This window comes from Nycticebus coucang, chromosome 10 (assembly GCF_027406575.1).
Source record: "Nycticebus coucang isolate mNycCou1 chromosome 10, mNycCou1.pri, whole genome shotgun sequence".
NCBI classification, from domain to species: Eukaryota; Metazoa; Chordata; class Mammalia; order Primates; family Lorisidae; genus Nycticebus; species Nycticebus coucang.
Window position 1 is genome coordinate 109139740 of NC_069789.1, and position 26189 is coordinate 109165928.

The 26189-nt window shown below is 52.3% G+C and overlaps 1 protein-coding gene across 8 annotated transcripts; it reads right to left on the reverse strand.

Annotated features, from left to right (window-relative positions):
- Positions 1–5915: 5915 nt before the first annotated feature.
- EPN1 (epsin 1) lies at positions 5916–26074 on the reverse strand. Of its 8 annotated transcripts, none has more exons than XM_053607995.1 (11): positions 25839–26074; positions 22173–22472; positions 14478–14727; positions 11865–11989; positions 11537–11611; positions 10983–11066; positions 9096–9399; positions 8466–8576; positions 8230–8316; positions 6614–6871; positions 5916–6488 (listed from the first exon to the last, which is right to left on the reverse strand). In XM_053607995.1, the coding sequence occupies exons 2-11, from the start codon at positions 22398–22400 to the stop codon at positions 6283–6285; spliced, it is 1728 nt and encodes a 575-aa protein (XP_053463970.1). In that variant the 5' UTR covers positions 22401–22472; positions 25839–26074; the 3' UTR covers positions 5916–6282. The 8 variants fall into 8 exon arrangements, with proteins under 8 accessions (XP_053463970.1, XP_053463972.1, XP_053463969.1 ...); XM_053607997.1 differs by having other exon boundaries at positions 8230–8313; positions 22173–22496; XM_053607994.1 differs by having other exon boundaries at positions 22173–22496.
- Positions 26075–26189: the final 115 nt, after the last annotated feature.

A 26189-nucleotide genomic window follows, 5' to 3' on the forward strand; every position in this document is an offset into this window, starting at 1 on the left:
TTTACTTTGGCTGTTTTTTTATGTAATATGAATAGTAGTGCTAGGCCAATAGAAAAGAATCTTTTTTTGTTAATCTTGGCTCTTATTTTTTGGCCAAGAATAAATGAAAGTGCTTTTTATATACAGTAAAAAGCTTGTCCAAGTTACAAAAGTTGTTTTTTTTTTTTTTTTGCAGTTTTTGGCTGGGGCTGGGTTTGGACCTGGCACCTCCAGCATATGGGGTCAGTGCCCTACCCCTTTGGGCCACAGGCGCTGCCCCAAGTTACAAAAGTTTTATCTAATGTTTATTTGCGTGTCTCTGTACCATGAGCTCAGTATCATTTTTGTGGAGCAAGGTAAGGTAAAGACGCACAGGCTATTGCCTTCCACCAGATGGAAAGCTCCACACATGCATCTTCTGGCTTCACGGATCTGCTCATGGAGAAGCATGAATACTATGTACTCAATTTTGATATGAGGACAATTAATGACAATTAAGGTTATGGGGGGGAAGCAGAAAGTGGGAAGGAGGGAGGGGGTGGGGCCTTGGTGTGTGTCACACTTCATGGGGGCAAGACATGATTGCAAGAGGGACTTTACCTAACAATTGCAATCCGTGTAACCTGGCTTATTGTACCCTCAATGAATCCCCAACAATAAAAAAAAAAAAAAAAAAAATCCACCAAGTCTAAGACTGGAAGCACAGAGCGAGGCCAAGCACGAGTCACTATAATGAATCCGTACATATCTAAATATGTTGTGGTGAAACTGGTTTTCAAGGAAAAAGACAAAATCTTACGGGATAATTGGTTTGACTCTTCAAACACAGAAGCTGTTGAAACAAAGGCTTAAATTAGGAAACATATTTTAAGTGTATTCTGGTAGCAGCGCAAAGAAGAGAGAAAGGACGTTCAGTAACATTTCTGCTGCAGAGCCTCTGCACCCAATTTTTGCCCCTGAAAATGTAATAAATGAGGATCAAGGCTACCTGAGTGTCCTGTCATGGATCCAGGCATTGTCCATCATCCAGTATATACTGGGCAAGAATAAACCTTTGACTACAAACAAAAGCATTTAGAGAAAATAACTGTGTGCTCACTGCTAGGAGAATGAGGACTGAAGACCCCATTCTTGGCAAAGGAAACCATCCCCAGAAAAAGAGGAAAACTAAAAAGTAAGCTGAGTGAGTCAGAACAAAGAAAAGTCAGCTAGTTTACATTTAAGCTAGCCATTGCTAGTAAGCTTCTTGCCTTTTCTGAAATTCTAGCCTGTTGGGGATGCAGTTTACAAACACCCTGCTGGGACTGTGAGCACTCTGAGGACAATAATGGCTATAGAAGAGATTATGGCAAGTCCTAGAAAAGATTCATCTTCTAGGGCATTTCCTGCCCATTAAACAGGCAAAGCAGATACCCATTGTGGAGATTTGCATTTGCCTGGGGCAGAGACTAAGGGAGTAGCTTGCACTCTGAGATATGGACAGAAGAGCTTATTTCCCTTATCACAGAGGAAAATCCTCTGTGGTAGGTGATGGGAGGAAAATGCCTCCCTCCCACCTATCCCTCAGAGATTAACTCTGGTGGCGTTTTTTTACTCCACAGAGAACTAACAAAGCTTAACACCTCCCTAGAAATCTGTGTGTATGACCTCAAGCAAGAGGCTCTCCCAATACAAGACTCAGATTTCAGATTTCTGAAGGCTGCCCTTAAGGTTAATAATAGTAATAGGAGCTGATATGATCAGTCGATCACGTCTTTGTTCCCTCCCTCATCTTACCCTCTGGGCAAATAGACTTCAATAAAATCAGAGTAGCAAACACTCAGGGCCATTGCCAGAATCCCACGACACTCCAAACTTTGTATTTCTTCAGTTGGCAGAGAGACGCTGCTCTCGGGGCAGGACCCTGACACTCACAACCATAGTTAAAAACTTTTTCTGCTTGGGAGAGACAAAGTCAGATGTTCTCATGTGGGAGCTAAAAAAATGTGATCTCATTCTGTAGTGAACAAAATGATGGTTACCAGTGGCTGGAAAAGGTGGTGGGGAGGGAGAGATTAAGAGGGGATGGTTAATGGGTACAAAACTACAGTTAGACAGGAGTAAGATCCAATGTTCCATAGACAATTGGGTGACAATAGTTAACAAGTTTTGTTCTATGTTGCAACATATCTAGAAGAATAAATCTGGCATATTCCCAACACAAAGAAAGGATAAATGTTTGAGGTGATGGAATATCCCAATTATCCAGATTTGATCATTATACATTGTATGCTTATATCAAAATATCACTAGGACTGCAAACTAATACAGCCTCTTAGGAAAGAAGTATGGAGAATCCACAAAGAACTCAAATTAGACCTTTCATTTGATCCAATTACTAGGCATCTACTCAGAAGAAAAAAATCATTTTATCATAAGGACATTTGCACTAGATTGTTTATTTATGATTTACAATTGACAAGATGTGGAAACAACGTAAATACACATTAACCCAGGAATGTATTAACAAACTGTGGTACATGTATAGCATGGAATGCTATTCAGCCGTAAAAAAGATGGAGACCTTATATCTTTTTTATTCACCTGTAGGAAGTTGAAACACATTCTTCTTAGTAAAGAATCACAAGAATGGAAAAGCAAGTATCCATGGTACTCAATACTAATATGAAGCCAGTAGATGAACTAATACCCGCCACACAAGAGAAAAACTCAGTTCAAGTTTGGAGGACAGAGAACTAGGGAGGGGGAGAGGAGGGAGCAGGATGGGTGTGCTCCCACTGAATGGGCACAATGTAAAGGTATATGGCACACCTCCTGGGTGCAGGACACAACTACAGAGGGACTCTACCTAACAAATGCAAACATTGTTAAGAACTTTTCTGCTTGCGGGGCAGCACCTGTGGCTCAAAGGAGTAGGGTACCGGCCCCATATGCTGGAGGTGGTGGGTTCAAACCCAGCCCCAGCCAAAAACTGAAAAAAAAAAGAACTTTTCTGCTTGGTATACATATGATACAAAGATATTGCAAAAATACATAGAGCATTTCATGAGCACTAATGAGGAGGAAATTACTTTTTTCCTTTGTTTGAAACTGAGTCTTTCTCTGTCGCCCTGAGTAGAGTACAGTGGCATCATAACTCACAGCAACATCATACTCCTGGGCTCAAGTGATCCTCTTGCTTCAGCCTCCCGAGTAGCTGGGACTACAGGCACCTGCCACCAGGCCTGGCTAGTTTTTGTTTCTTGTAAAAATGAGGTCTCCCTATGTTGCCCATGCTGTTCTCGGAACTCTGGCTTCAAGCTGTCTTCCCACCCTGGCCCTGGGACTACAGGTAGGAATCAAGGCACCCAGCCCTAATCGCTTTTAATAAGGACACCAGCAGATTGGATCGGGACCTACCCCCAACCGCCTCATTTTAATACACTCGGAAAAAGCCCCTTCTCCAAATACAGTCACAGTCTGAGGTGCTGGGCCCACGACTCAGAATGTGGGGAGCACACCGTTCAGCCGAGATGCACGCCTGCACGCTCAGAGTGGGCACCAGCCCGGGTGCCGTCCTGGGGAGGGGAGCGGGTGCGCAAGAGCTGGGCGGCGAGGAGTGCCAGGGAGAGACCGGGTTCGTGTGAGAGAGGGACGCTGCGAGGTGCGAGTGCTTCAGACAGAGGCGGCGAGTCTCCGAGACGCTGGACACCCTCTCTGCACCTCCCGCGCGTGCAGCCGGGAGGACACCAATGCGGAGAGGGGCCCCGCGAGGTCCCTGGTGCCCCCTACCGGGCCCGCACGCACAGCACTGCGCCGGGAGTCGCCCGGGCCCCGCAGTCCCATGGGGCTCCGAGCCGCCAGCGAGTGGGTGTGTAGTGCAAGTTCCTGAAAAGCAAGGCTAGAAATCTCCTTTTCACCAGCCGCATGTCCAGCCCTCCGCAGCGGCGAGCGGTATCCCTCCCGTGCGGCACACAGCACCTTCAGAGCCTCAAAAGGTGCCACCTGGTGTCCCTTTAGGGACCATGAATTCTCTGCAAAAAAGGAGGATCCCCGAATACCTCGCCTGCCCCCCAGGACACACGCACACACGTCCTTCGATGGAAGGGCCCATAGACGTCTCATCAACTAGAGTCCAGGCTCAGCCCGGGACTCTTCCGGCTGCAACCCCAGGAACGCCCGGCAGAGACGCAGAGACGCAGACACCAACCTGCAGCTGGGCTGGCCCAGAGCCGCCCGCCAGCTTCTGAGGCGAAAGTTTCACTAAAAGAACAGAGAAAAGATGGCCTGGACAGAGAAATCTGACGCGTTCATTCACCGTACCTCGAATTATAAGCCAGATAGGGCTTGAGAGCAGTATTTTAAGAGTCTAATAGGGAGACGTTGTCATTTGCGTCAGCGCCTACTGAGAACTGCTGCACCCAGAACACTCCAGAAAATGAGAGGAGGCACAAGGCTCTGGGCCAAATAATATGTTTCTTAGATACTAACAATGAAGAAAAGAAAAAAACTACACTATTTCTACCCCCCTTTTCATGTGGCTGTTAATATTCTAAGTAATTTTCGTATCTTCTTATCCTTTTCCACAAATAGGGAAAGAAATAAAGTCCATGACTTTTAATCACTCTAAGAAATATGAAATGAGATAGCAAATGGCTGCTGAGACATGCCTGCAAGGAGGCTGTCACTGTGCCCAGGGTCTCCCTGTCAGGGGGCCTGCTCCACACGAAGAACAGAGCAAGATTGCACCTCTTTTCCCAGGAAACATTACATCCCCCTGTAGCTTCCCACATCCCCAAGACCTCATCAGCTCACCCTAGCATATCCAGCCTGGCTGAGTGGAGACATGAACCCAGAGTTCTTTCAATCTTGTGCCCACCCTTTCTGGCGCCCCCCACCCCAGTCCTCCACTAACCCCCAGACACAAGAGTCCAGTCTGTGTAAGGAAGTGGGGGCAAAAGAGCACCCACTGGTGCAGACAGGTCAGGACTCACTTCACTGCATTAACATACCCATAACCTCATGTCACCCCATGACACTTTTGCATTGTGACCCATCTGGGAACTCCAAGGTTCAGGGGCCACATACTCTCCCATCTGCAATCTCCAAAGGTGACATAGGTCTGCCCTGTTCACCATGGATTGAGGCACAAAAAGATGATCACCAGGCTATCCCCCTCTTGGGGACATTCCTGGATGCCCCAGCTGGCCTAGGGGCTCCCCTTGCAGTCCCCCATTGTAGCATGCCCCAGCTGGTCTAGGGGCTCCCCTTGCGGTCCCCCATTGTAGCAAGTGTCCCAGCAACGTGGCTGGCTGTCCCCTCACCCTGAACCTTCCCCAGGCAAAAAAGACAATGAAGCCTGGCTGACCTCTGGCCACCTGGCTTCCCAGGGCCACCTTGTCCCCAGGGCCCTGAGCCCAGCCTGTTGGGAGCTACCAAGAAAACAAACCAAGCAATCAGGCCCCAAGCCCAGTGTCTGAAGAGACAGAGGTGGAGGGAAGGCCATCCTGTCTACTGCAGGTGTGGGCAAGCCTCTGAAACCCCTGGGCTATAGGACCTAGAACTAGCCCACTCCATAGACACCTGGGGACAGCGGCTTCATCCCCTCATGGGCTAATGCTAATGCTCCTCAGACATGGCCTGGCTCAGGGAAGAACCAACAGGTAGCCACAGAGGTGCGCTCAGCTGAGCCAGCAGAGGCTAACTCAGTATCCAGGGAGCACTGGGTAGACTGCAGAGGTCCAGGTGCTGCTGCACCAAACCCCTCCTACCCTCCTGGTAGCCCCCCACCCACCTACCTACCCCCTGCTCTGGGGAGTTGGGATATCACACCTCTGAGAGAGGCACTGGCTCCCAGATATCCCCAAGATGGAAACAGGATTCAAGCCCTGGGTCCCAGAGTGAAGGGAATGCTGAGGGACATGTTGAGTTGTGTGTGTGGAGTCTGGGGCAGCACACCCTTGAGAATTGCCATTTATTCCCGAAGTTGCCAAAATCATCATCAAAGATTTACCGAGGGGTGCATGGGGGGGGGGGTGTCAAACACTGATGAGGAGTCAGGAGTTTAGAGGGAGGGAGAATGGGGGGTCCCAGCCATCCCTCCCACTCCTAATGCCGTGGGAACAGGGTCCTCCGGCCAGCGCCCTTCCCCACCCCATGTCCAGCTTTTCTTTGGGCAGGAGGGGGGGATGTGGGGGAGGGTGTAGTGTGAGTGGGCACTGGGAGGGGACTGGGAGGGCCCATGTCACATGCACTCACAGCACTGACCTGAGGGAACAGAAGGGGGCAGTGGGCTGGGCAGGGCAGGGCCCCTCCCACCCTGGATTATAGGAGGAAGGGGTTTGTACTGGGGGCCGAGGGGCCCGGAGGCAGCACTGGGGTCAGGCCAGGGCCCCCACCAAGAGGAGAGATGTAGGGGGGTGCCCCAGGGCCTGGGGGCGCAGGGCTAAGACGGAGCTGGTTCAGGGTGAGCGTTGCAGGGGGGGCAGGCTGGAAGGGGTTGGTGACAGAGGGGCCAGTGGCTGGGGCTCCTGTAGGGAGAGAAAACAGAGACACACAGACTGTCAGTAAGCTATGTTCAGCCAGAACATGCAGCAGGTGGGGAGAGGCAAGATGGGAAGGAGGACCCAGGAGCCAGCCATGTGACCACACTCACCACTTGGCAGAAAGGGATTGGAGGCCTTGGCTCCTGGTGGAGTAGGGCCCGGCCGGCTCACCAGTGAGTCCAGGTCCACAAGAGCTGCATTGGGCCCCAGGAATGACTCCGGCGTCTTCCGGGTAGGAGGTGTGGGGGTGGGGGTGGCTGCAGGTGGAGGGCTCCCCACAGCCTCAGCCAGAGACTCCCCAACCCCACTCATATCAAATGCCCCAGGGCTGCGGGTGGGTACCTCTCCTGCCAGCAGCTCCAGCTCCCCTAGAAGGAGCAGGAGAGGGGCTCAGAGGGATGGCCTGGTGGGAGTTCCAACAAGCAGCAGTGCAGACCTGGGGTTCCCCACAGAGGGCCTGGTGCTAGAGGCCTCAAGGAGGAGGGACTGGGGCACAGAGGGGGCAGTGCCTGCCCTAGCCCAGAGCACTGAGTGTTGGAGTCCAGAACCAAAAATAGGTGTGTGACTCTGGTGAAGACACGCAGAAGAAATAATGACACCAGGCACAGTGCTTGATTCCAGGTCTCTGACCCAGAGGGGAGGCAGGTCAGGAATATTTACTGGGCACTCCGGCCTGAAAGGGGCTGCCCTGCAGAAGCTCAGTAACTACACAGCCCCAAAAAACAACCAGGTGGAGAAACAATGGTTTGATGACAACTGTTGGCTTGACTGTCTTTTTTTTTTTTATTATTCTATCTACTGTTGGGAAAAAATGTACAAACTTGTATGGAGGGAGAAGGACCTAAAACAAAAACTGCAGACTGGGCAGTTAATCTAAAATGAAACCCAGTGTCAGCGGCGCCTGTAGCTTAGTGGGTAGGGCACCGGCCACATACACTGACGTTGATGGGTTCAAACCCAACCCAGGCTAGCCAAAACAACAATGACAACTGCAACAACAAAAAAAATAACCCAGTGTTGTGAGCGCCTGTAGTCCCAGCTACTTGGGAGGCTGAGGCAAAAGAATTGCTTAAGCCCAAGAGTTTGAGGTTGCTGTGAGCTGTGATGCCACAGCACTTAACCAAGGGCGACAAAGTAAGACTCTGTCTCAAACAAACAAACAAACAAAAAAAACAAATAATTAAAATGACTCCAGTGTGAGGGGATAAAGTGCTGGGTCACCACCATCCTCCTCACTCCCCAGCCCCCTGCCACATACATAATTCTGCACCACAATTTGTACTTCAACAGAAGTTCCCTTAATTCAAAAAAAAGTGATCAAAGTTGACCTCATACCCACCACCTGAGAGCAAACAGATACCAGCTGATGCTGCTGGGACCCACAGCACCCACATGGGACACTGTCCAGATGGGTCGCATCAGGTGACGGGCACTGGCCTGCACCCACTAAGGACAGACCCTGGGTCAAGGAACACAAGGGATCAAGGAAGAGGTGGAGGATAGAGGGCATGAGTCAGGGCCACTTTGCAACTACCAGTTACCATATGGCAGTCACCACATGGCTGGCTGTACAGGACAGAGATTGTCCTTGTTCTGGACTTTTCTCCAAGTCTGAAATTACTCCAAAGACACATTTCTTTTAAAGACAAGTAAGTGGGTCTCACCCACTCTGCCCAACTGCACCCCCACCCTGAGTGCTGCAGGCCCAGCCCAAGGAGGGGCTCACCTGTGCTGCTCCCAGAGGTCGGCAGTGCTGTGCGGAGTCGGTCGAAGTCGGAGAACTCATCAGGCTCTGTGTCAAAGCACCCAACTGCTGCGGGGAGGGCGGCAAGGCTGTCTGCTTAGTACCTGCCCAGGGCCTTACCTCTCCCCCCACTAGGCCCCAGGAGACCAACTATTTACACTCACTCACTCACTTGGGGCGCTGCCCACCCCACCCTAGGTCCCAAGCCTCCCCCATACCTGTGGTGCCATTAGTGCTGGGCTTGGCAGGTGAACCCCCCCAGGGGTCCGAGAAGGCTGGCGCTGGTGCCCAAGGATCAGACGCTGGAGGTCTGCTAACAGGGGCCCCACCTGAGTGAGGAAAAATTTATGACACCCGAGTATTCATGACCTTGACTGCCAAGGCAGTTCATGGCCTGTCACCACTGAATCTAGGGCTAATCGCACAAAAGCTGCCCCATGCCTACCCCTTCTCAGCCAGCCTCCCCAGCATGCCTGCGTCCCAGCTATGTGTGTCCTGTCATGGGCTTGGTCCCTGTGCTCCTACGAGGTGGAGGGGCCTTGCCACTGCCTCCCCTCGACCAGTTCACATGCTCAGAGCCTCTCCCCCACCCCCCACCCCCAACTCCCCGTTATCCCCCTACCAGCCATCCCTGCCCCGCTAGGCACCTGGACCCTTTCTGCCTGCCCTGCCCCTCCCGCTCCCACTGCCCACAACCCCAGGCCTCCTCTGGGCCCCTCAGCTCTTCCTTGGGTACCCCCTCACAGTGCCCAGGGTGCCCCCTCATGCCTGGCACCACTTAGCTATGTATGTTCCTGCCCAGGGGCATGGCCAACTGGAGGCCAGCTCTAAGCTGTGGTAGCACTCACCATCGGAACTTCCCCATGGGTCAGGTGTGGACCCCTCTCCAGCTGCAGGGGCAGGGGTCCCACCCCAAGGGTCAACCGAAGGCCCTGAGGGGGCAGCAGGCCTCCAGGGGTCCCCGGAGGCTGGTGTGGGACCTGGAGCACTCCAGGGGTCAGCAGCCGGAGGGGCAGGGGGACCCCCCCAGGGGTCCGAGGTGGGGGCAGCAGAGGGGATGGCAGCAGCCATGGGCGCTGGGCCTCCCCAAGGGTCAGAGGCTGGTGGAGGAGCTGGAGCCGTGAAGACATCAGCAAGATCCATGAGGGATGACTACAAAGTGGGAAGACAAGCAGCATGAGGCAGCAGTGGGACAGCCAGGGCTCGGGCTGAGCTGAGCTGAGCTGAGCTGACCTGGGGCAGGTAGAGGGCAGGAGCCACCCAGGAGGAGAGGTGCAAGGGAGGCAGAGCCATCACAGACACCCATGTGTTCTCCCCTTCTGCCAGGCCCCCAGGTTGACCTGCCCATCAAGCTGCCCTGCCACAGCACAAGTCACCACTGAGGGGGCCCCTTGCCCCTCAACCCCTGCCCCCAGTCCATCCTCTGCACAGCACAGGGTGGCCCTTCAAACCCACCTGCCCACAGTCCTTTCTGTGGCCCTAAGGACAGAGACCAGGCCCATCCCTGGACCCACATAACCTCTCCCCGCCTTCCCCCAGAATGGCCCATAAGGCCCTCCCTAGGTCACCCTAAGCACACCTCTCCAGTGACCCCCATGATGGCTGACAGGATCAACACTCTGCGTTCTGGGGGTGGAGGTGTCCCCCACATACCCAATCAGCACCCCTGAAGCAAAGGGCCCCAAGGGGAAGAAGAGCCAGGTTGTGCCTCCAGCAGCCCTATCTATCCTCCCCACCTGTTCTCAGGGCAGGCTCGGGCAGGCACAGGCAGGGCGGGAGTGAAGGAGAGATGGGAGTCTGGTGCCCCAACTGCCTCCAGTAGGGAATCCTCACTGGAGCCCACTCAGAGCTATGTCCTGAATAGACTTTTCTGTCCACCAAGAAAGCCCCACTGTGCCCTACTACCCACAGCACAGGCAATCTGGTGCCCCTCCCATGGCTGCATCCCACTCCACAAATCTGGGCTGCCTCAGGACCTGCTCAGACCAGTAGCACACAGCACCCACAAGCCCGCCCAGTGAGCTCACCCTCGGGGCCAGGGAGAGCAACAGCAGCCACCATGCCGTGAAGACACTCAGGACAGACTAGTGACCAGTGAGAGGCCATGAGAGGAAGCTGAAGGACAAGCCAATCTGGAGTGACCTCAGCCCTGTCATGTGCAGCAGAACTACCACCCAGCCAAGCCCTCTCCACAGAGCCATGAGAAGCAAGGAAACATCATGTGGAAGCAGCAAGGTCTGGGAAAGTCTGCTGCTCAGCCATTGGGCACAAATACACCAGGAAAACACTATCCCTCTCCAAGGTCAAGTGGGAGAGAAGGGACCATAATTTTTCTGCTCACAGATCAGCCCCAGTGTGTAGCACATGATCCAGCACTCACGAGGTGCCTGAGAAGGTGGGGCATGTAGGGGAAACCTACTGCTCCTCCTGCATGGCAGGTTGCTGTCAGACTGCTGCCAGCCACCTTTCAGCTGTGATGGCCAGTGGTGGCAGCACCTGGCATGGTGGGACCAAGGCAATTCCCAGACCTGGCTCCCTGTGCCTACAGGGGAGACCCTCACCCCACAAGGCAGGAACTATCTGCAGAGAGGCCCAATGGACTGTGGGCCCCAGGCCCCAGTGGGGACATAGGGGGCTTCAGGGCCCTGTTTTTCCATCTCTGCTTGCTGGAGACCTGCCAGTGGGATGAAAAGAGTTCATGGAAGCCAGAGAGTGCAGAGTCTGCCCATACATACCTCCTCCTTACCCCCGGTCTCCCTCTTGCTCTCTTCAATGGCCATTTGCAGCCTCAGGTCATCCCCACGACGGATCCGCTCTTCCTGTTGGGGTCACGGGGCAGCCAGAGGGAGGGTCAGAACACAAGTGGATAGCAGAGGCTGACATTCCCAACCTGGAAGGCCCCCAACAAACCCCTCCCACCCTGACAAAGGTGACTTAAAAATTAAAATGGGATGCAACGATGTATGGAATGGGATGGGACACCTGGGTCAAAGGCAGGTAGGACACAGGGAGGAGTGTGGTCTGGGAGATGAGTGGGGGTGTCACACAAAGGGACAGTAGGCCGGCCCGGCTGACGTAGTGGCAACCCTGGCCCAGGTAAGCAGGGAGGGCCCTGCTTCACCCCAAGCACCTTAGGCTCTGTTTGACCTGAGGTCATTTGGCAGAAGACCCAGAGATCTGGACATATGAGCCTGTGGGCTGGAGCCCAGCAGGGTGGGGAGAGCTTCCAGAAGGGGCAATGGGGCTGGTCTAAGGGGAGCCCTGGGCAGGGGCATGAGGCTGCTCTGACCTTATCGTGCTCCTCTCGGCTCAAACTAAGGGCCAGCTGGAGCTGGACGTCGTCTTCAGGGCCGCAGGATGGGGGCTGGGGGAGAGAGAGCATGAGGGGGGCAAGGGGAGCCAGAGGCAAAGCCACAGGGAGGCCGAGAGAGAGCACAGTAGAGGGAAAGCCAGGGTTAGGCAGGGCCAAAGAAACCCTGAGGGACAGGCAGAGAGGGGCACACAGAGGGGCTGGAGATGAGAATCCAGTCAAAGAGCCCATGGGGCGCAAGAGGAGGGGTGGGATGTGGCATGGAGATGGGATGGCAGAACAGTGAGCCCTGGCACCACATCAGTACCTGGTCAGCCTCCTCCTTGCTCATGGCCAGGGCCAGCTGGAGCTGCAGCTCCTCCTCCCCACTGCTCTGTGGCCACGCCTGCTCTGCCTCAGGTGGGGGCCCGGAGCCCACAGCTGCTGATGAGGCTGGGACAGGAAAAACCAGGTGAGACCAGACCCTGGGTGGACAGGGGCTTCCATTTACAAGCCCCCTTCCCACCCCCCTAACCTTGGATGGACGAGACTGCAGATGAGGCAGAGATCAGAGACTAGGTCCCCAGGAGAGCAGGGTATGTGGTGCAGGGCAAGGACAGTTTATGTCCAGGCTGTGGGATCTGAGGCCCAGTCAGGGCAGAGGGGCGGGCTGACAAGAAGCCCTTGGTTCAGGAGAAGGAGTGGGAAGAGAGAGGGATGGCATGTGGCAGTGAAGCTGACTCTACCAGGAGAGAGCCAGGACCTCTGCACAGCCAGCAGCTCCTCAAAGGCCTCTCCTGGCCTCCATCCAAGTCCTCCTTGCTTAACTCCTCAAGGCCTGGGGGTGGGGGTGGGGTCTCTGCCCATCGACAGTACAGAGGACTGAGCCACCAAAGCAGGGCAGCACCTCCTGCCCTGCCCTCCCCACCAGCAGGGACCCTCAGCAGGGACACTTCCCACCTGTGTCCTGGGCCCCTGCACCCACCAGTCCCACTGGTGCAGGCTGCTCACTGAGGAGGCCCCAGCTTCTCCTTGGCTGCAGCGGAGGCAGCTGTCCCCTGGCCCCACCTGCGGCCTGGCCTAAGTAGCCTGGGCCAGACCCAGCAAGGTGTCGTAAGCAGGGGCCAAGCTGGGAGCACAGACTGGGACCAGGGTGCCCAGCAGGTGACAGACAGAGACAACAGATAGATGAGACAACAGACAAGGCTAACCCACTGGAAGGACAATACCCCTGCTCTCCTAAGCCCTCAGGTGGGTGCTGGGAGCCCCTGTAGCCCTGAGCTGCTTGGGCCTCACCGAGACTGAAGGCCCTATCTTGTACTTGATGGGTAAGGAGAGGCAACATACAAACAACACTCCAGGCTTCCCATCACCAGAGCAACCCACCTTAGCACGGCTCCCCGCAGGACTGCCAGCTCTCCCCCATGTCAGGGCCCCACACTCTAAATGCTCAGCCTCCTCTCCCAGCCTCAGCCCTCCAGGAAGCTCACTCCAGGACAGGAGCCAGACAACTGTGGCAAAGCCACACAAGAGCTAAAAAGCTTTATATTTTTTAATGGTTGGGGGTAAAATGAATAAACTTGTCAGGATGCATGAACCTAACTCAAAATTCAAACTTCAGCATCCATGAGAACAGTCTGGGGAAGAATAGTCCCTGCTCGCAAGTGGATGGCGCAGCCACAAGAGCCAAGCACAGCCCAGCACCCTCTGCTCTAGGATCTCTAAATGCCAAAACCTCCCTCCTTGGTCCCCTAACCCTGCCTGCCCATCCAGCCACCTTGAGCCAGTGGCCTGCGTCCTGCACCCGCCATCCTGGTCTCCAGCCCTAGCCTCCTCCCCACCTGGCCCCCTGCCTGCACTTTACACTCCCTAAGTGCTGCCTTATAGGCACACAAGTCGCAGCACTTGCCAGGTCCTCTTGTCTCTGAACAGGTGCTGAACGACCCCAAACTTGACTCTTCCAAACAGAAGGCCTCATCTCCCCTGCCAGACCCCTGGGGGTCACAGGCTACCTCCTGCCCATCTTCCCTGGCAGGTCCAGAATGACACACCACCCTCCCCATCCTGACTACCTCCTGCTCACCAGGGCACCCCACCCGCTGAATGATAAAGCGTAACTCTGGACATTCTCCCACTTCTCCCTGCTCAGCCCCTAAGCAGCCCTCCTACTCTCCATGACTTTGAGCCCCTGGCCAGCAAAGAGGGCATTTCCCAAAACACTCCAGGGCCTACACGCCCATCCACAAGACTGGAAACACTTTCTGAGATAGACCTTGGCCTGCAATGTACTCTGCTTTTCTATTTACTCTATTCCAACTGTTTGTAATTCTGGTCACCACCCACCAAACAGAATCTACCACCTAGGAACATTTTAAAGGCTCATTTCCAAGTGCAATGGTGTCCACCTATAATCCCAGCACTCTGGATGGCTGAGGAATTCAAGTTTAAAGTGAACTACAATCACACCTCTGCACTCCAGCCTAGATGAGACCCTCTGTCTAATAAAAATGAAAAAATAAATGTTTCTTCAAGCAAGCCCAAAGGCCCTCTGGTGGCCCGCAGGCTCTGGTGCCTGGCCTTCCTACTGTGCCTCATCCAGGCCACCATCCTCTGCCTGGAACAACCGCCCCAGCCATCTCAGTGTGGACAGAGCAGCCCCCAAAGATGCCGGCCGATAGCCTCTCAGAGGCCCACACCCCGTCTGGCAGCTCCTCACGGACACTCAGCTAATCCTGTGGGTGAACAGATGAAATTTCCCAATTCTAGGGCCCTGAGGTGTGAGGCAGGAAACAGGAAAGGGCCTGGTGAGCCCAGGGCCTAGGTGAGGAGAGGGAAGAGAGGAGAAGAGAGATACTGGGCTTAAAAGCTGGGATGGGGAGCCTCGGCAGGATAGAACCAGACTCTAGGCCATTAGGCCTCAGGAGACAGGGAGGGGCCTCACCCGTGGCCGTCTGTGCCAGTTTCTCCTTGGTCTTGAGCGCATGTGCCCGCTCCTCCCGCAGCCGGTCCTCATCTCGGAGCAAAGCCACCAGCTGCTTAGCCTTCTCACGCACATTCACACCCTGGTCCTTGCCATCCCGGTCCACATACTGGAAGTCCTTTAGCGTCTGCACAGCATACATGTTCTCTTTACACTGCTGCGACACACGCTCTGAGCCAGTCTTGATGAGGTACTCCATGAGCGTCATGGCCTGTAGGCAGGGGACAGGGATGCACCCGTCACCACCAAGCACCATGAAGATGAACTGAAAACCGCACTATGGCCGAGGCCCTGGGGCAACAGCAGGTCATGAGAAGGACTGACCATGGAAGCCCCGTGACAGTGGAAGTAAAAGGCACAAAGGCCACAGAGTATGACTCCACTGATGAGACATACCAGACGGGCCAATCTGCAGAGAGAGCCAGTTGCGGGCCACCAGGGGCTGGGGACAGGCAGGAACTTTGGAAGGACACTTAGTGCAGGGGTTTCTTTTGAGAAGATGAAAAAGTTCTCCAATTAAAGTGGGGGTGGTGGTTAAGCACCTCTAGCACAGTGGTTACAGTGCCAATCACATACACCGAGGCTGGTGGGTTCTAACCTGGCCGGCCAGCTAAACTACGACAGCTGCAACAAAAAAATAGCCGGGCGTTATGGCGGGCGCCTATAGTCCCAGCTACTTGGGAGACTAAGGCAAGAGAATTAAGCCCAAGAGTTTGAGGTTGCTGTAGGCTGTGATACTATGGCTCTCTACCAAGGGTGACATAATGAGACTCTGTCTCAAAAGAAAAAAAAAGTTTTTTAAATAAATAAATGATAAAATAAAGAGGTGGTGGCCACACAAGACTGTGAACATACCAAATGCCACTGAACCATCCACCGTAAAAGGTGAGGTGAACTGTGTGTGAGCTAGAGCACAGCCACAATTAAACAAAGGAAGTAGCAGCTGCCATTGGATGGGTGTCACTGCAGAGCCCACTCTACTTTTTTTTTTTTTTTTTGTAGAGACAGAGTGTCACTTTATGCCCTTCGGGTAGAGTGCCATGGCATCACACAGCTCACAGCAACTTCCAACTCCTGGGCTTAATTAAGCGATTCTCTTGCCTCAGCCTCCCGAGTAGCTGGGACGACAGGAGCCCGCCACCATGCCCAGCTATTTTTTGGTTGCAGTTCAGCCGGGGCCGGGTTTGAACCCGCCACCCTCGGTATGTGGGGCCGGCGCCTTACCGACTGAGCCACAGGCGCCGCCCCCCCACTCTACTTCTTTCCTTCCTTTTTTAAGAGACAGGGTCTCTAGCCAAGTGTTGCGTGGCAGGTGTCTGTAGTCCCAACTACTTGGGAGGCTGAGGCAAGAGAATCACTTATGCCAGTGGTTCTCATCCTTCCTAATGCCGCAGCCCTTTAATACAGGTCCCATGGGTCATGACTCACAGGTTGAGAACTGCTGACTTAAGCTCAGGAGTCTGAGGTTGCTGTCAGCTGTGACACCACAGCACTCTACCGAGGACGACACAATGAGACTCTGTCTCCAAAAAAAAAGAGAGAGACAAGGTCTCACTCTGTCACCCAGGCTCGAGTGTAGTAGCATTACCATAGCTCACTGCAGCCTAGAACTCTGGGCTCAGGGAATCTTCCCACCTCAGCCTTCCAAAGGGCTAAAACTACAGGTGTGAGCCACTGAGCCTGGCCTATTTCTTTAAGAAGAAACTCTAAAGTAACAAGGCACAAAACAAAACAAAAAACCACTTGTTAAATCACACTGAAGAGTACACTGAAGGATAATTTAGAAGGCTTTCTGTATTGCTCTGTAAGTTTGAAATGAGTCATCCCTTTTGAAGGTAAAAACTCACAGCCTTGCAAATGACCAAGAGGAACTCATCACCTTTCATACAAGGGACCTTTCATACCTTACATAGGTCCAAGGGATATACAAGATACCAGAACACCAGGAATAAGAAGGGTGCAGACAACATTATTGTTCAATTTGCACCCTTTGGTATCTTTGCATTTTATAACATGAGATCAAAGTGAAATGAAATGAGCGATAAACACATCCCCGAATAAGGTCTCTGTGCCTCCCCCAAACCTTGGCTGAAGCCTTGCTCTGATGAGCAAGGCCAGGGGTCACAGCCTCTTAAAGGCTCTGCTGAAGGGTTGGCCACCATCCTCAGAAAAAAAACACCTTAGACTATACAAGGGACTGCAGGAGTTTCATGACCCTCTACCCACACAGGGCTCTCAGGTCTCAACAGAGAAGAAAAAAGGGAGGATGAGTCAGCTACTCAGCTAAGCTCTGTCTAAATCAGTGGTTCTCAACCTGTGGGTCACGAACCACAGGAACTGTATTAAAGGGTCGTGGCATTAGGAAAGTTGAGAACCAAGACTCTAAACCAGTAAGATCTGCCAAGAAAAATGCCAGGGCCACTCATTATTGCAAACCCACATCTGGCAAGGCTGTTTGAAGGCATATTACAGTATTTACATCTGTAACTGAAGTCTTTACCCCTCAAGGTGTTTACACATCAGTGAAAGGAAAGAAGGTAAGTTCCCTATACTATCAAATCGACTCCAAGAGGCAGTCCTGGGTCCAGAATTCCTGGAGCCCTTGTGTTTTGGAATTAGAATTTTCCCAAGTTCAGACCAATAAGACGAGGCACAAACCACACACACATGAGAACACTCCCAGCACAGAATTACAGCCAACAGACCAACAGGCCCCATGTAAATGACAGTGCGTCAGGGTTTGCAGCAAAAGGATTACAAACAGCTTTCATTTTCAGAGTTCTTTGGACTTGTGGAATTACAGTTGAAAGATTATGAACCAGAAAATAGTGCAATTGCCCACAGCAATGTGCATGTATAAACTGCGATAAATTCACACAGTGGGACCACATACACACACACACAGAACAATAAAAAAATACAGCAGCGACTGGAATACACAGCAACACAGGTCAACTTCCCAGGCACGACTGCAAGCAAAGAAAGGAAGGCACAAAAGATTATACACAAGCTTCCGCATATATAGTTTAAGAACTGCCTCAAGTGAGACAGGTGCCTATGGGGAGGGGTGTTACGAGGAAGCCTCCTGCAGGGCTGAACACACCCTCCATTTCCCACTGGGCCGGGGCTACACAGTTATACACATACCTCAAAGCTTAACTGGGTTGTACGCTAATGATCTGCTTAGATGCTACTATTCACAGGACAATTTACCACTTATTTTAAAAGTAGGCAACTGGCCAGGTCCAGTGGCTCACACCTGTAATCCTAGCAGTCTGGGAGGCCGAGGGCAGTGGATTGCCTGAGCTCAGAGGTTCGAAATCAGCCTGAGCAAAAGTGAGACCCCCATCTCTATAAATAGCTGGGCACTGTAGCAGGCATCTATAGTCCCAGCCACTTGGGAGGCTGAGGACAAAGAATCACTTCAGCCCAAGAATTTGAGGTTGCTGTGAGCTATGAAGCCACAGTACTCTACAGAGGGTGACAAAGTAAGACTCTGTCTCAAAAAAAAAAAAAAAAAAATCAAATAAGTGGGCAACTGGGCTCGGCACAGTGGCCCATGCCTGTAATCTTAGCAATTTGGGAGGCCAAAGCAGGAGAATCACTTAAGGCCAACCATAGTAAAACCCCATCTCTACCAAAAATAAACTAGCTAGAAATGGTGGCAGCCATGTACAATTCCTACTACTCAGGAGACTGAGGCAGGAAGGATGCTTGAGCCCAAGAGTTCAACGTTGCAGTAAGCTGTGACAGTGCCACTGCACTCTAGTCAGGCCAACAGAGCAGAAGACCTTGTCGCAAAAAAAAAAAAAAAAAAAAAAAAGAAGTAGGCGAAAGGATAACCCAATAGTCTTTGTTTATTTTTAAAACAACTTTGTCAAGGATGTTTAAAACAGGTTCAGAGAACTTTTTCTGTAAAGGGCCTAGTATTTCAGGTTTTCCAGCCATACACTCCATCTCGACTACTAGGAAGCCCTGATGAATGGACCTGGCTGTGTTCTAATAAAACTTTATTTATAAAACAGGCGGGATTTGGCCAGTGGACTGCAATTTACTGATCCCTGGTTTAAGACAAAGACGGAGAGATCCTGCATCTTTAGAGAAGGTGGGCAACAGTGCAGGAGTGAGGCTCTGGGCTCTGCTCCCACCTTTAATACATGCTGGGTGGCCCTAAGCTTCTTTGTGCTTTAGTTTTCCTCACCTGGAAAAGGGAGCTGAAGGAGGAATAGTACTCCTTTCACTGGGTAATTATGAGGATGTGCACAGGGCCACACCAACAGGCCCTGAACCAACACACCCTCACACCCAGACTGGAGCTGGAGTCCTGCAGGGAGGACATGCAGAAGCCAGGCCTGCCAAGGGCCAAGCTCAGACTTTCTCCACAGGGGGGACAATGAGATCCACAAAATACAAGCCAAGCAGGGGCACAGGGTGGGAGAGCTGAAGCTCTAGAGAGAGCTCCAGCTCCCCCACTATCTTGAGCAGACAGCCCATCCACCAAAGAGAAAAGATTGTTCCTGCCCAACCCACCACCTGGGGCTGAGGTGACGAGACATGGTGGCAAAAGGACGGCAGGAAACAAGAGGACTTGCCCTCCTGCCAAGACAGGTCAGCATACAGGACTCTGGAGGCTGGAGGATGCTGCAGACCCACAGTGGCTCAGGGACGCTGGCATGGGGGATTCTGTCCTGAATTTGCTCACACTTCTAGGAGGACTGAAGCCCATGGGAGGTGGTAAGTCAAAAAAGAAAGGGAGGCACTGGCCAGGCATAGACCCAGGAAGCACCCTCCACCTCCTGAGTGTCTGCCCTATGCCTTGCTCAGCTACCCACACGCAGCCAGCAGGAGCACAGTGACACATGCTGACCCCACGCAGCCACGCTCAGGACAGAGGCATACTGAGAGTGTATTCCAGCTTCAGCATGAGGAAGCACAGTCTCCAAGTTCAGCAAGGGCCCTATGCCTTCAGCCATACAAGCCAGGGACCCCCCCCCCCCCCACACACACACACACACACGCACGCGCCCAAAGAAAAGCCTGCTGCCCCATAGGCTCTGACTTGGGGAAGGGAGAAAGGGGAGCCAAAAAATCAGGAGGGGCTGCAGGGACAGAGAGCTGGGCAGTGGCAGCTGGGCAGAGCTCAGGAAGGATTGCAAAGGGTCATGGGGGGCTTGGAGTGACAAAGATTATGTCTTGACTGTAGTGACAATCCTGAGATATGTGCATCTGTCATATCCAGAGTACTGTACCTGAGAAAGAGATTTTACCGTACACACATTTGTATACCTCAGTAAATATATCTCTCAGCAATTCTTAGTGAGAACCAGAACCAGGCTGGAAGAGTTGGTTGGAACCTGTGATGAGCATAGCCTACCTCCTCCAGGAAGCTGTCCCAGGGCTGGCAGGGTCCTGTGCTGTGTCCCTTCCTCCCTGGCACCCACCAAGCTGTCTACATTTTCCAAACCCCATCCCCAACCACCCAGGAGCTGCCTGAGGTCAGGCAGGATCCAATCAGGGCTGAGCCCCAGCACCTTCCAGCAAGGGTCCACTCCCACGAGCCATAGAACAATGTGTGGAATGAACATAGGACAAGTCACTTTGCTGTGTGGAGCCCACAGAGGCCTCCCACTGCCTATAGGTTTTTTTTTGCTACTGAAATATCCAAAAGCCATTCTCATCTTTAGAAAGCAGACCCAGGGCACGGGCCCCATATACCAAGGGTGACGGGTTCAAACCCGGCCCCGGCCAAACTGCAACCAAAAAATAGCCGGGTGTTGTGGCGGGAGCCTGTAGTCCCAGCTACTCGGGAGGCTGAAGCAAGAGAATCGCTTAAGCCCAGGAGTTAGAGGTTGCTGTGAGCTGTGTGAGGCCACAGCACTCTACCGAGGGCCATAAAGTTAGACTCTGTCTCTACAAAAAAAAAAAAAGAAAGCAGCCCGAACCCACATGGCAGAAGAAGCTTCACCCTGTACCCTCCCACTCTGCAGCAGGCTCACCTTACTCCCAGACCTTAGCACCTGCCAGCCACACCTGACCAAGGGCCACCCTACTGTTCTCTGCCCCCAGTATCTGTGCCCTCAGTCACAGGTCAAGGGTCAGGAAGAACGTGCCTCCCTTCACATGCCCATCTTCCCACCTCCTTTCACAGACTCGCCCGCATCCCTGGCCCTTTCTCCAATTCTCAGAGAACACTACCTGTCCTTCACAATAAGTGACCAATTACTGACTCAACCTATGATTTGGGTCTCAAACCGAGACCCAAATGGGATGTCAGGATGGGCTTGAAAATAAGCTAAAAAAAAAAAACAAAACAGGCCTCGATTCCCTGCCCCAACTCCCTGGCCTCAGTTGCCTCATCTTTGAGCAGAGAGCCATTCTGCTCATTCTGAGACTTGAGCAGGAGGTGTCAAAAATCAGCAAGGACAGGGAGTTAGGCCAAGACAGGCCCCAGTCCAAGTCTGCGAGGGTAGGTCCTGTGCAGATGCCACCAAAGCAGCAGCACCAAGACCCTCTGACTCTCACCAGACCCTGCCCAGGGTCAGACATCTACCAACACCCAATAACTAGCCTGAGGCCCCACCACAAAGACAATGATGACCCAGTCACCTGACCCCAGCCTACATCCTTGGCCACTGTGCTGTAACACAAGGCACAGAGTGATCAGACTACAGGGGAGATATCAGACTCCTTGGCTCCAAGAGCAGTGGTCAAACAGAAAACAGGCTCCCTGAGTCCTGCCCAGACTCATCCCTTTCTTTGGCTGTGGCCCAAGATCCAAGCATCTGCTCAGTGGACTAGCACGCACGAGGCCACTTCTGTGGAAGTTGCATTAGCCACATTTACCAAAATCACATATGCATACACCCCTTTGACCCAGAAATTCCTGTTCTAGAAATTGGCAAACATATAAGGATATTCCCACCCTTATTATAAAAACAGAACACTGTACATGCCTTAAAGAAAAAAATCCATCAACAGGGAACTAGTTAAATAATGATCAATCCATGTAGCTGAGCATTCTGAAACTGTAAAAGAAAAATAAGTGTGACCATTTACATCCTAACAGGATGTTCTCTAAAATAGAGTCTCATTTTCCTTTTTGAGATTGGGGTCAAATTTACATACAGTAAAATATTCATTTTAACATATGGTCTGAGGTCTGACAAATATGGATGGCATGTAATTACTGCTACAATCAAGATACAAAGCAGTCCCGCTGTCCCCAAAATTTCCTTTTGCTGCCCCTTGGGTAGCCAGCCCCTCCTCTCTGACTCCTGGCAGGTAACACCAACCTGTTATCTGTGCCCTATCCCTGCAGGCCTGCCTCTCCCTGAATGTCAGACAAACAGCAGCAAACAGTACACAATCTAAGTCTGACATAGTACATGAGGCTCATCTGGGCTGCTGGGCACAAAGCCACAGCAAAGCTTCCACCTGTGACAAGTGAAGCACACACTTGCTTGGTTGGGTGTGCAGAGGTGGTCCCAGAGGCTGAGAGAGGAATGGGCATCTGTGCACTCAGCAGGGAGGGAATTGAGACCCTCTTAGGCCTTCTGAGTGTATGAATCTTAGAAATGTACCACTCATTCAAATAGATTTACATGGTCAGGGCGTGCACAGTCTGCCCAACCCCTGCCCCACAGGCCCAGGGCTGACCTTGTAGACATGCCGCCAGTTCTTGCCATGGTCATTGAGCCGCTTCCAGATCATGCTCATGATCTCCGAGAAGGCGACAACGTTGTAAGTGAGGTCGGCGATCTCGGACATGAGGGAGCTGGATGGGCCCCAGGGGTCGTTGCTTGTGGCCTCTCGAACCTTGATCTCGGCCTCTGAGTAGTTGTGGACAATGTTCTTCATCTGGCGCCTCAGAGATGAGGTCGACATGGTGCCCAACAGCAGTGAGGGGCACAGCCCCCTCAAGGTTTGGCGTGATGGAGTGACTCTTGAGGTTGGTCACTGCATTTAAGAAGGGGAGAGAACCTTTGGAAACACAAACAGGATACTGCTGAGAGCCTGTGCCCAACCTTCAGGGACTTCCCATTGCCCTCAAAGCCGAAGATGAGTTCCTAATTGTGGCCCAGAAGGCTCTGTCCTTTGTTAACCTCCTTCTGAAAGTTAAGCGTCCATCTTTCAGTTCCTCAAACATGCTGTCTCCTTCCCACTTGGGGCCCCTGCTCAGCCAGGCAGAATGTGCAGATCATAGGCCTTCACCCCAGCTGGGCTACCTCCTGGCTGGCCACCTGGGACAGGGGGCAAAGGAGCCAAGAACTTTTGCCTCCTGGCTTTCTTCTCTGTAAACTGGGGCTCCATGCAGTGATCTAGGGAACTGAGAGAACACGGTGAGCAGAAAGCGCTCAGTGAACGCAGGTAGCACGTCACGAGACCCTCCGTCCTTGTGCTCTTCCTCCTTCCTCCCCCAGGGATACCCACTCACCCCAACAACTCCACTCCAGTTTCCCAGATCTGCACCCCAACACCACAGCTACCATCTCCAGAGCCTTGTCGGTAGACTCTGTTACCTTCATGATTTTATAATCATTTGTCTGATCCTGTGGCTAAAGTCAACCCCTGAGCTCCACAGGGACAGAGAATACATTTGTCTGGATGTGGCTTTTCCCAGCAGAGAAGCTGGCCCAGAAAAACCATTCAGAAAATGTTCAGGAAGGAAGTGAAGGAGGGAGGGCAGGAAAGACCTCTGGAGAAAGGATTGGAGGGGGCAGGAGTGGAGGAATCCTAAAGCAACACAGGAAAGGAGCCCAAGGAGGGATTAAAAAGATAAGCAGAAGGGGGCGGCCATCCCAAGGTAGCAAGAAGATGGAAGTTACCAGCGAACTAGGTGTCCCAAGGGCAGGAGAAGCACACGGCTCAGAAGGAGAGATAAGGAGCATGGCCCCACAGCCTGCATCCTAGCAGGAACTTGCTCTGCAAGGTGCATTATCTCATTTAACAGAGACTGGGCTCTCAGAGAGTAAATATTTCAGCCAAGGTCAGACACTTAGCATAGCTGTGCAGACTCTACCCAAGGCCCACTTGAAACTCCAAAACTCACTTTTAAATTAACCTAAATTATGAACTTTGCTGAGATCAGTGATGAGAAAAGCAGAAGAAAGACAATCAAGCAAACACAATCACCATTCATGCAACAATCAGCCTGAGCCAGGCCCTGCTCCGTGCTGTTCACACGTAACTCACCCAACCCTTGCAGCAACTCCATGTTCACAGCCACCTCGGAGGGTGGGGGGGGCTGAGGCCCAGAGAGGTTAACTATTTTTCTTGCCCAGGGACACATCTCATTCTTGGAGCAACCTGATCCCAGAGCAGGTTCCGACCATCACAGTCAATGCCACTCCAACAAGGTTTTTACCCGACCATGATTTAAGAGGGAGAGCAAGAGAGGCCGGCCCCTGCCTTCAACTCAGGCCAGAGAGCCAGGGGCCTGAAGAGAGGTGTAGCTCGTTGAACAAAAGTGGCCACAATCCTAACATAGGCACAGCCACACACACTAAGATGAAGAAATGAAGTGACAAATACAGAAAAGATGAGTGACAAGAAATGAGAGAGACAGACACATGGACAGAAAGAGACACAGAAAAACCCAGGGAGAAAGAACACTCCAGAGATACAGTGACACAGACAGACATAATAAGAAACAAATAAGAAAACATGGTAAGAGGCAGGAGGACACAAAGAGCCCTGGGACTGAGAAAAATGGGATATAATGGAAAAGAACATGAAATCTAGATTCAAATCCTGACCACGTCAGCTAGCAGAGGAGCAAACCTCCTTGAGATTCAGTTTGCTCAACTCTGAAATGAAAGAAAGAATTCTTACCTGGCAGGCTTGTTGATTAAACAAGATGGGTACATAAAGTGCTTGGCACTGTGCCCCACAGATAAGTCAGCACTCAGTAACACTGGCTGTTATTATCATCTGAGAAAAGACATTTCCAAATGGGTGACCGCAGAAGATGTGCTATCTTAATATGTGTACTTATTTGAAGTGTGTTAGAAAAAATACACAACTAGGACATCAAAGCTAGGATCAGATATTGCTTAGAATGAGACTTTTTTTAATTAAACTGACTCAAAGAAAATTATTAGAATAAACAGAATACAAACGATATGGCAAAATTCTCCAAGAGATACTCAAATGACAAATATCTAACACTGTATAAAACAGAAAATTTCTAAGTACTATAACATTAAAAACCAGAGCTCCCAGTAATTACACATTTGCTACATACCAGACACTGTTAGGCACTTTATAAGCATTATTTGGATTTAAAAACACAAGGCTCATTTTATGGGGGCAAGACATGATTGCAAGAGGGACTTTACCTAACAATTGCAATCAGTGTAACCTGGCTTATTGTACCCTCAATGAATCCCCAACAATAAAAAAAAAAAAAAAAAACAAGGCTGCTACAATGTAGCAATGATGAATGCACCCATTTTAAAAGCAGGGGTCCTCAAACTGCGGCCCGCGGGCCACATGAAGTGGTGTGATTGTATTTGTTCCCGTTTTGTTTTTCTACTTCAAAATAAGATATATGCAGTGTGCACAGGAATTTGTTCATAGAATTTTTTTTAAACTATAGTCTGGCCCTCCAACGGTCTGAGGGACAGTGAATTGGCCCCCTGTTTAAAATGTTTGAGGACGCCTGGTTTAGGGAGCTGAGAGGTTTGGAGACAGAAATCACCTGGCAAATATCACACAACTAGCTAGCAGCAGGACCTGTGAGTCTAGGGTTGGAGCTCTTGGCCACCACACCAGAGATTAAGAAACCCGGAGGAAGTGGCAGATCCTAAACTAAGCAACAGACAGCTGGAAAGAAACTTCAGATTAGTGATAGGTGTGGAGACAAGAATGAGAAGCTTAGACTGGGCAGCGAGAAGATGTGCACCAGAAGTAGAGGGGTGTCCGGTGAGAACATGAAGGAGTTACCTGGGGAAATGAAGACATGGAAAACCAGAGAGATACACGTAGTCCAGACAGAATGCCAACAATTAGAGACATAAGGAGAAAGAGAGCAGAGACAGGCACACAGGAACACTCCTATCTCCAAATCCTTTTGTAAAAACACCGAAACATGGGGATAGAGCAACAGAGGCACAAGCAGAGACCCACGAAACGTAGAGACGTTGGCAGAGACACGGGGGCAGTCCGGGCCAACCCAGGTGCACAGACACAAAGGCCGACAGGGACGACTAGAACCCAGATCTCGAGGCCCGGCCGGAACCGCGCGCACTGCAGCCAGGGCCTGGGTGTTCAGGGCGGGTCAGACATCCGCGCTCCGCCCCGCGCCCCCAGCCCAGCGCTCACCTCAGCCCCGTCACGCCAGGATGCAGGGGGTCATGGCGGTCAGCCCCCTGCCCCCGCTCTGCCTCGGTGTCGGGGGCACGCACCGAGCCGCGGGCAGCAAAGTCGGAGGCGAGCGGAAGCAAGGAGGGCCGGACGCCGACGGCCCCGCCGCCCGGGCGCCCGGGAGGGGCGCGGATAGCCCGGCGGGGGAGGGGAGCCGCCAAAAGGACGAGAGGAAACCGAAGGAGGCGACGGACCGGAAGCGGAAGTGGCGCCGCGCCCCGCCCTTAGCGCCGCGCCTGGCCCAGCCGCCCTCGTTTCGGCTGCCTGGCCGGCCGGGGTGCATCACTTCCGGCGCGCGAGCGTCCGTTG

Coding starts and splice junctions, on each gene's coding strand:
- EPN1 (XM_053607995.1), bottom strand. CDS start 22,400: ATGTCGACCTCATCTCTGAGGCGCCAGATGAAGAACATTGTCCACAAC. Junction 11,990..14,477: donor ACTGGCACAGACGGCCACGG/GTGAGGCCCCTC, acceptor TTCCTGTCCCAG/CCTCATCAGCAGCTGTGGGC. Junction 11,067..11,536: donor GCCGAGAGGAGCACGATAAG/GTCAGAGCAGCC, acceptor TGACCCCAACAG/GAAGAGCGGATCCGTCGTGG.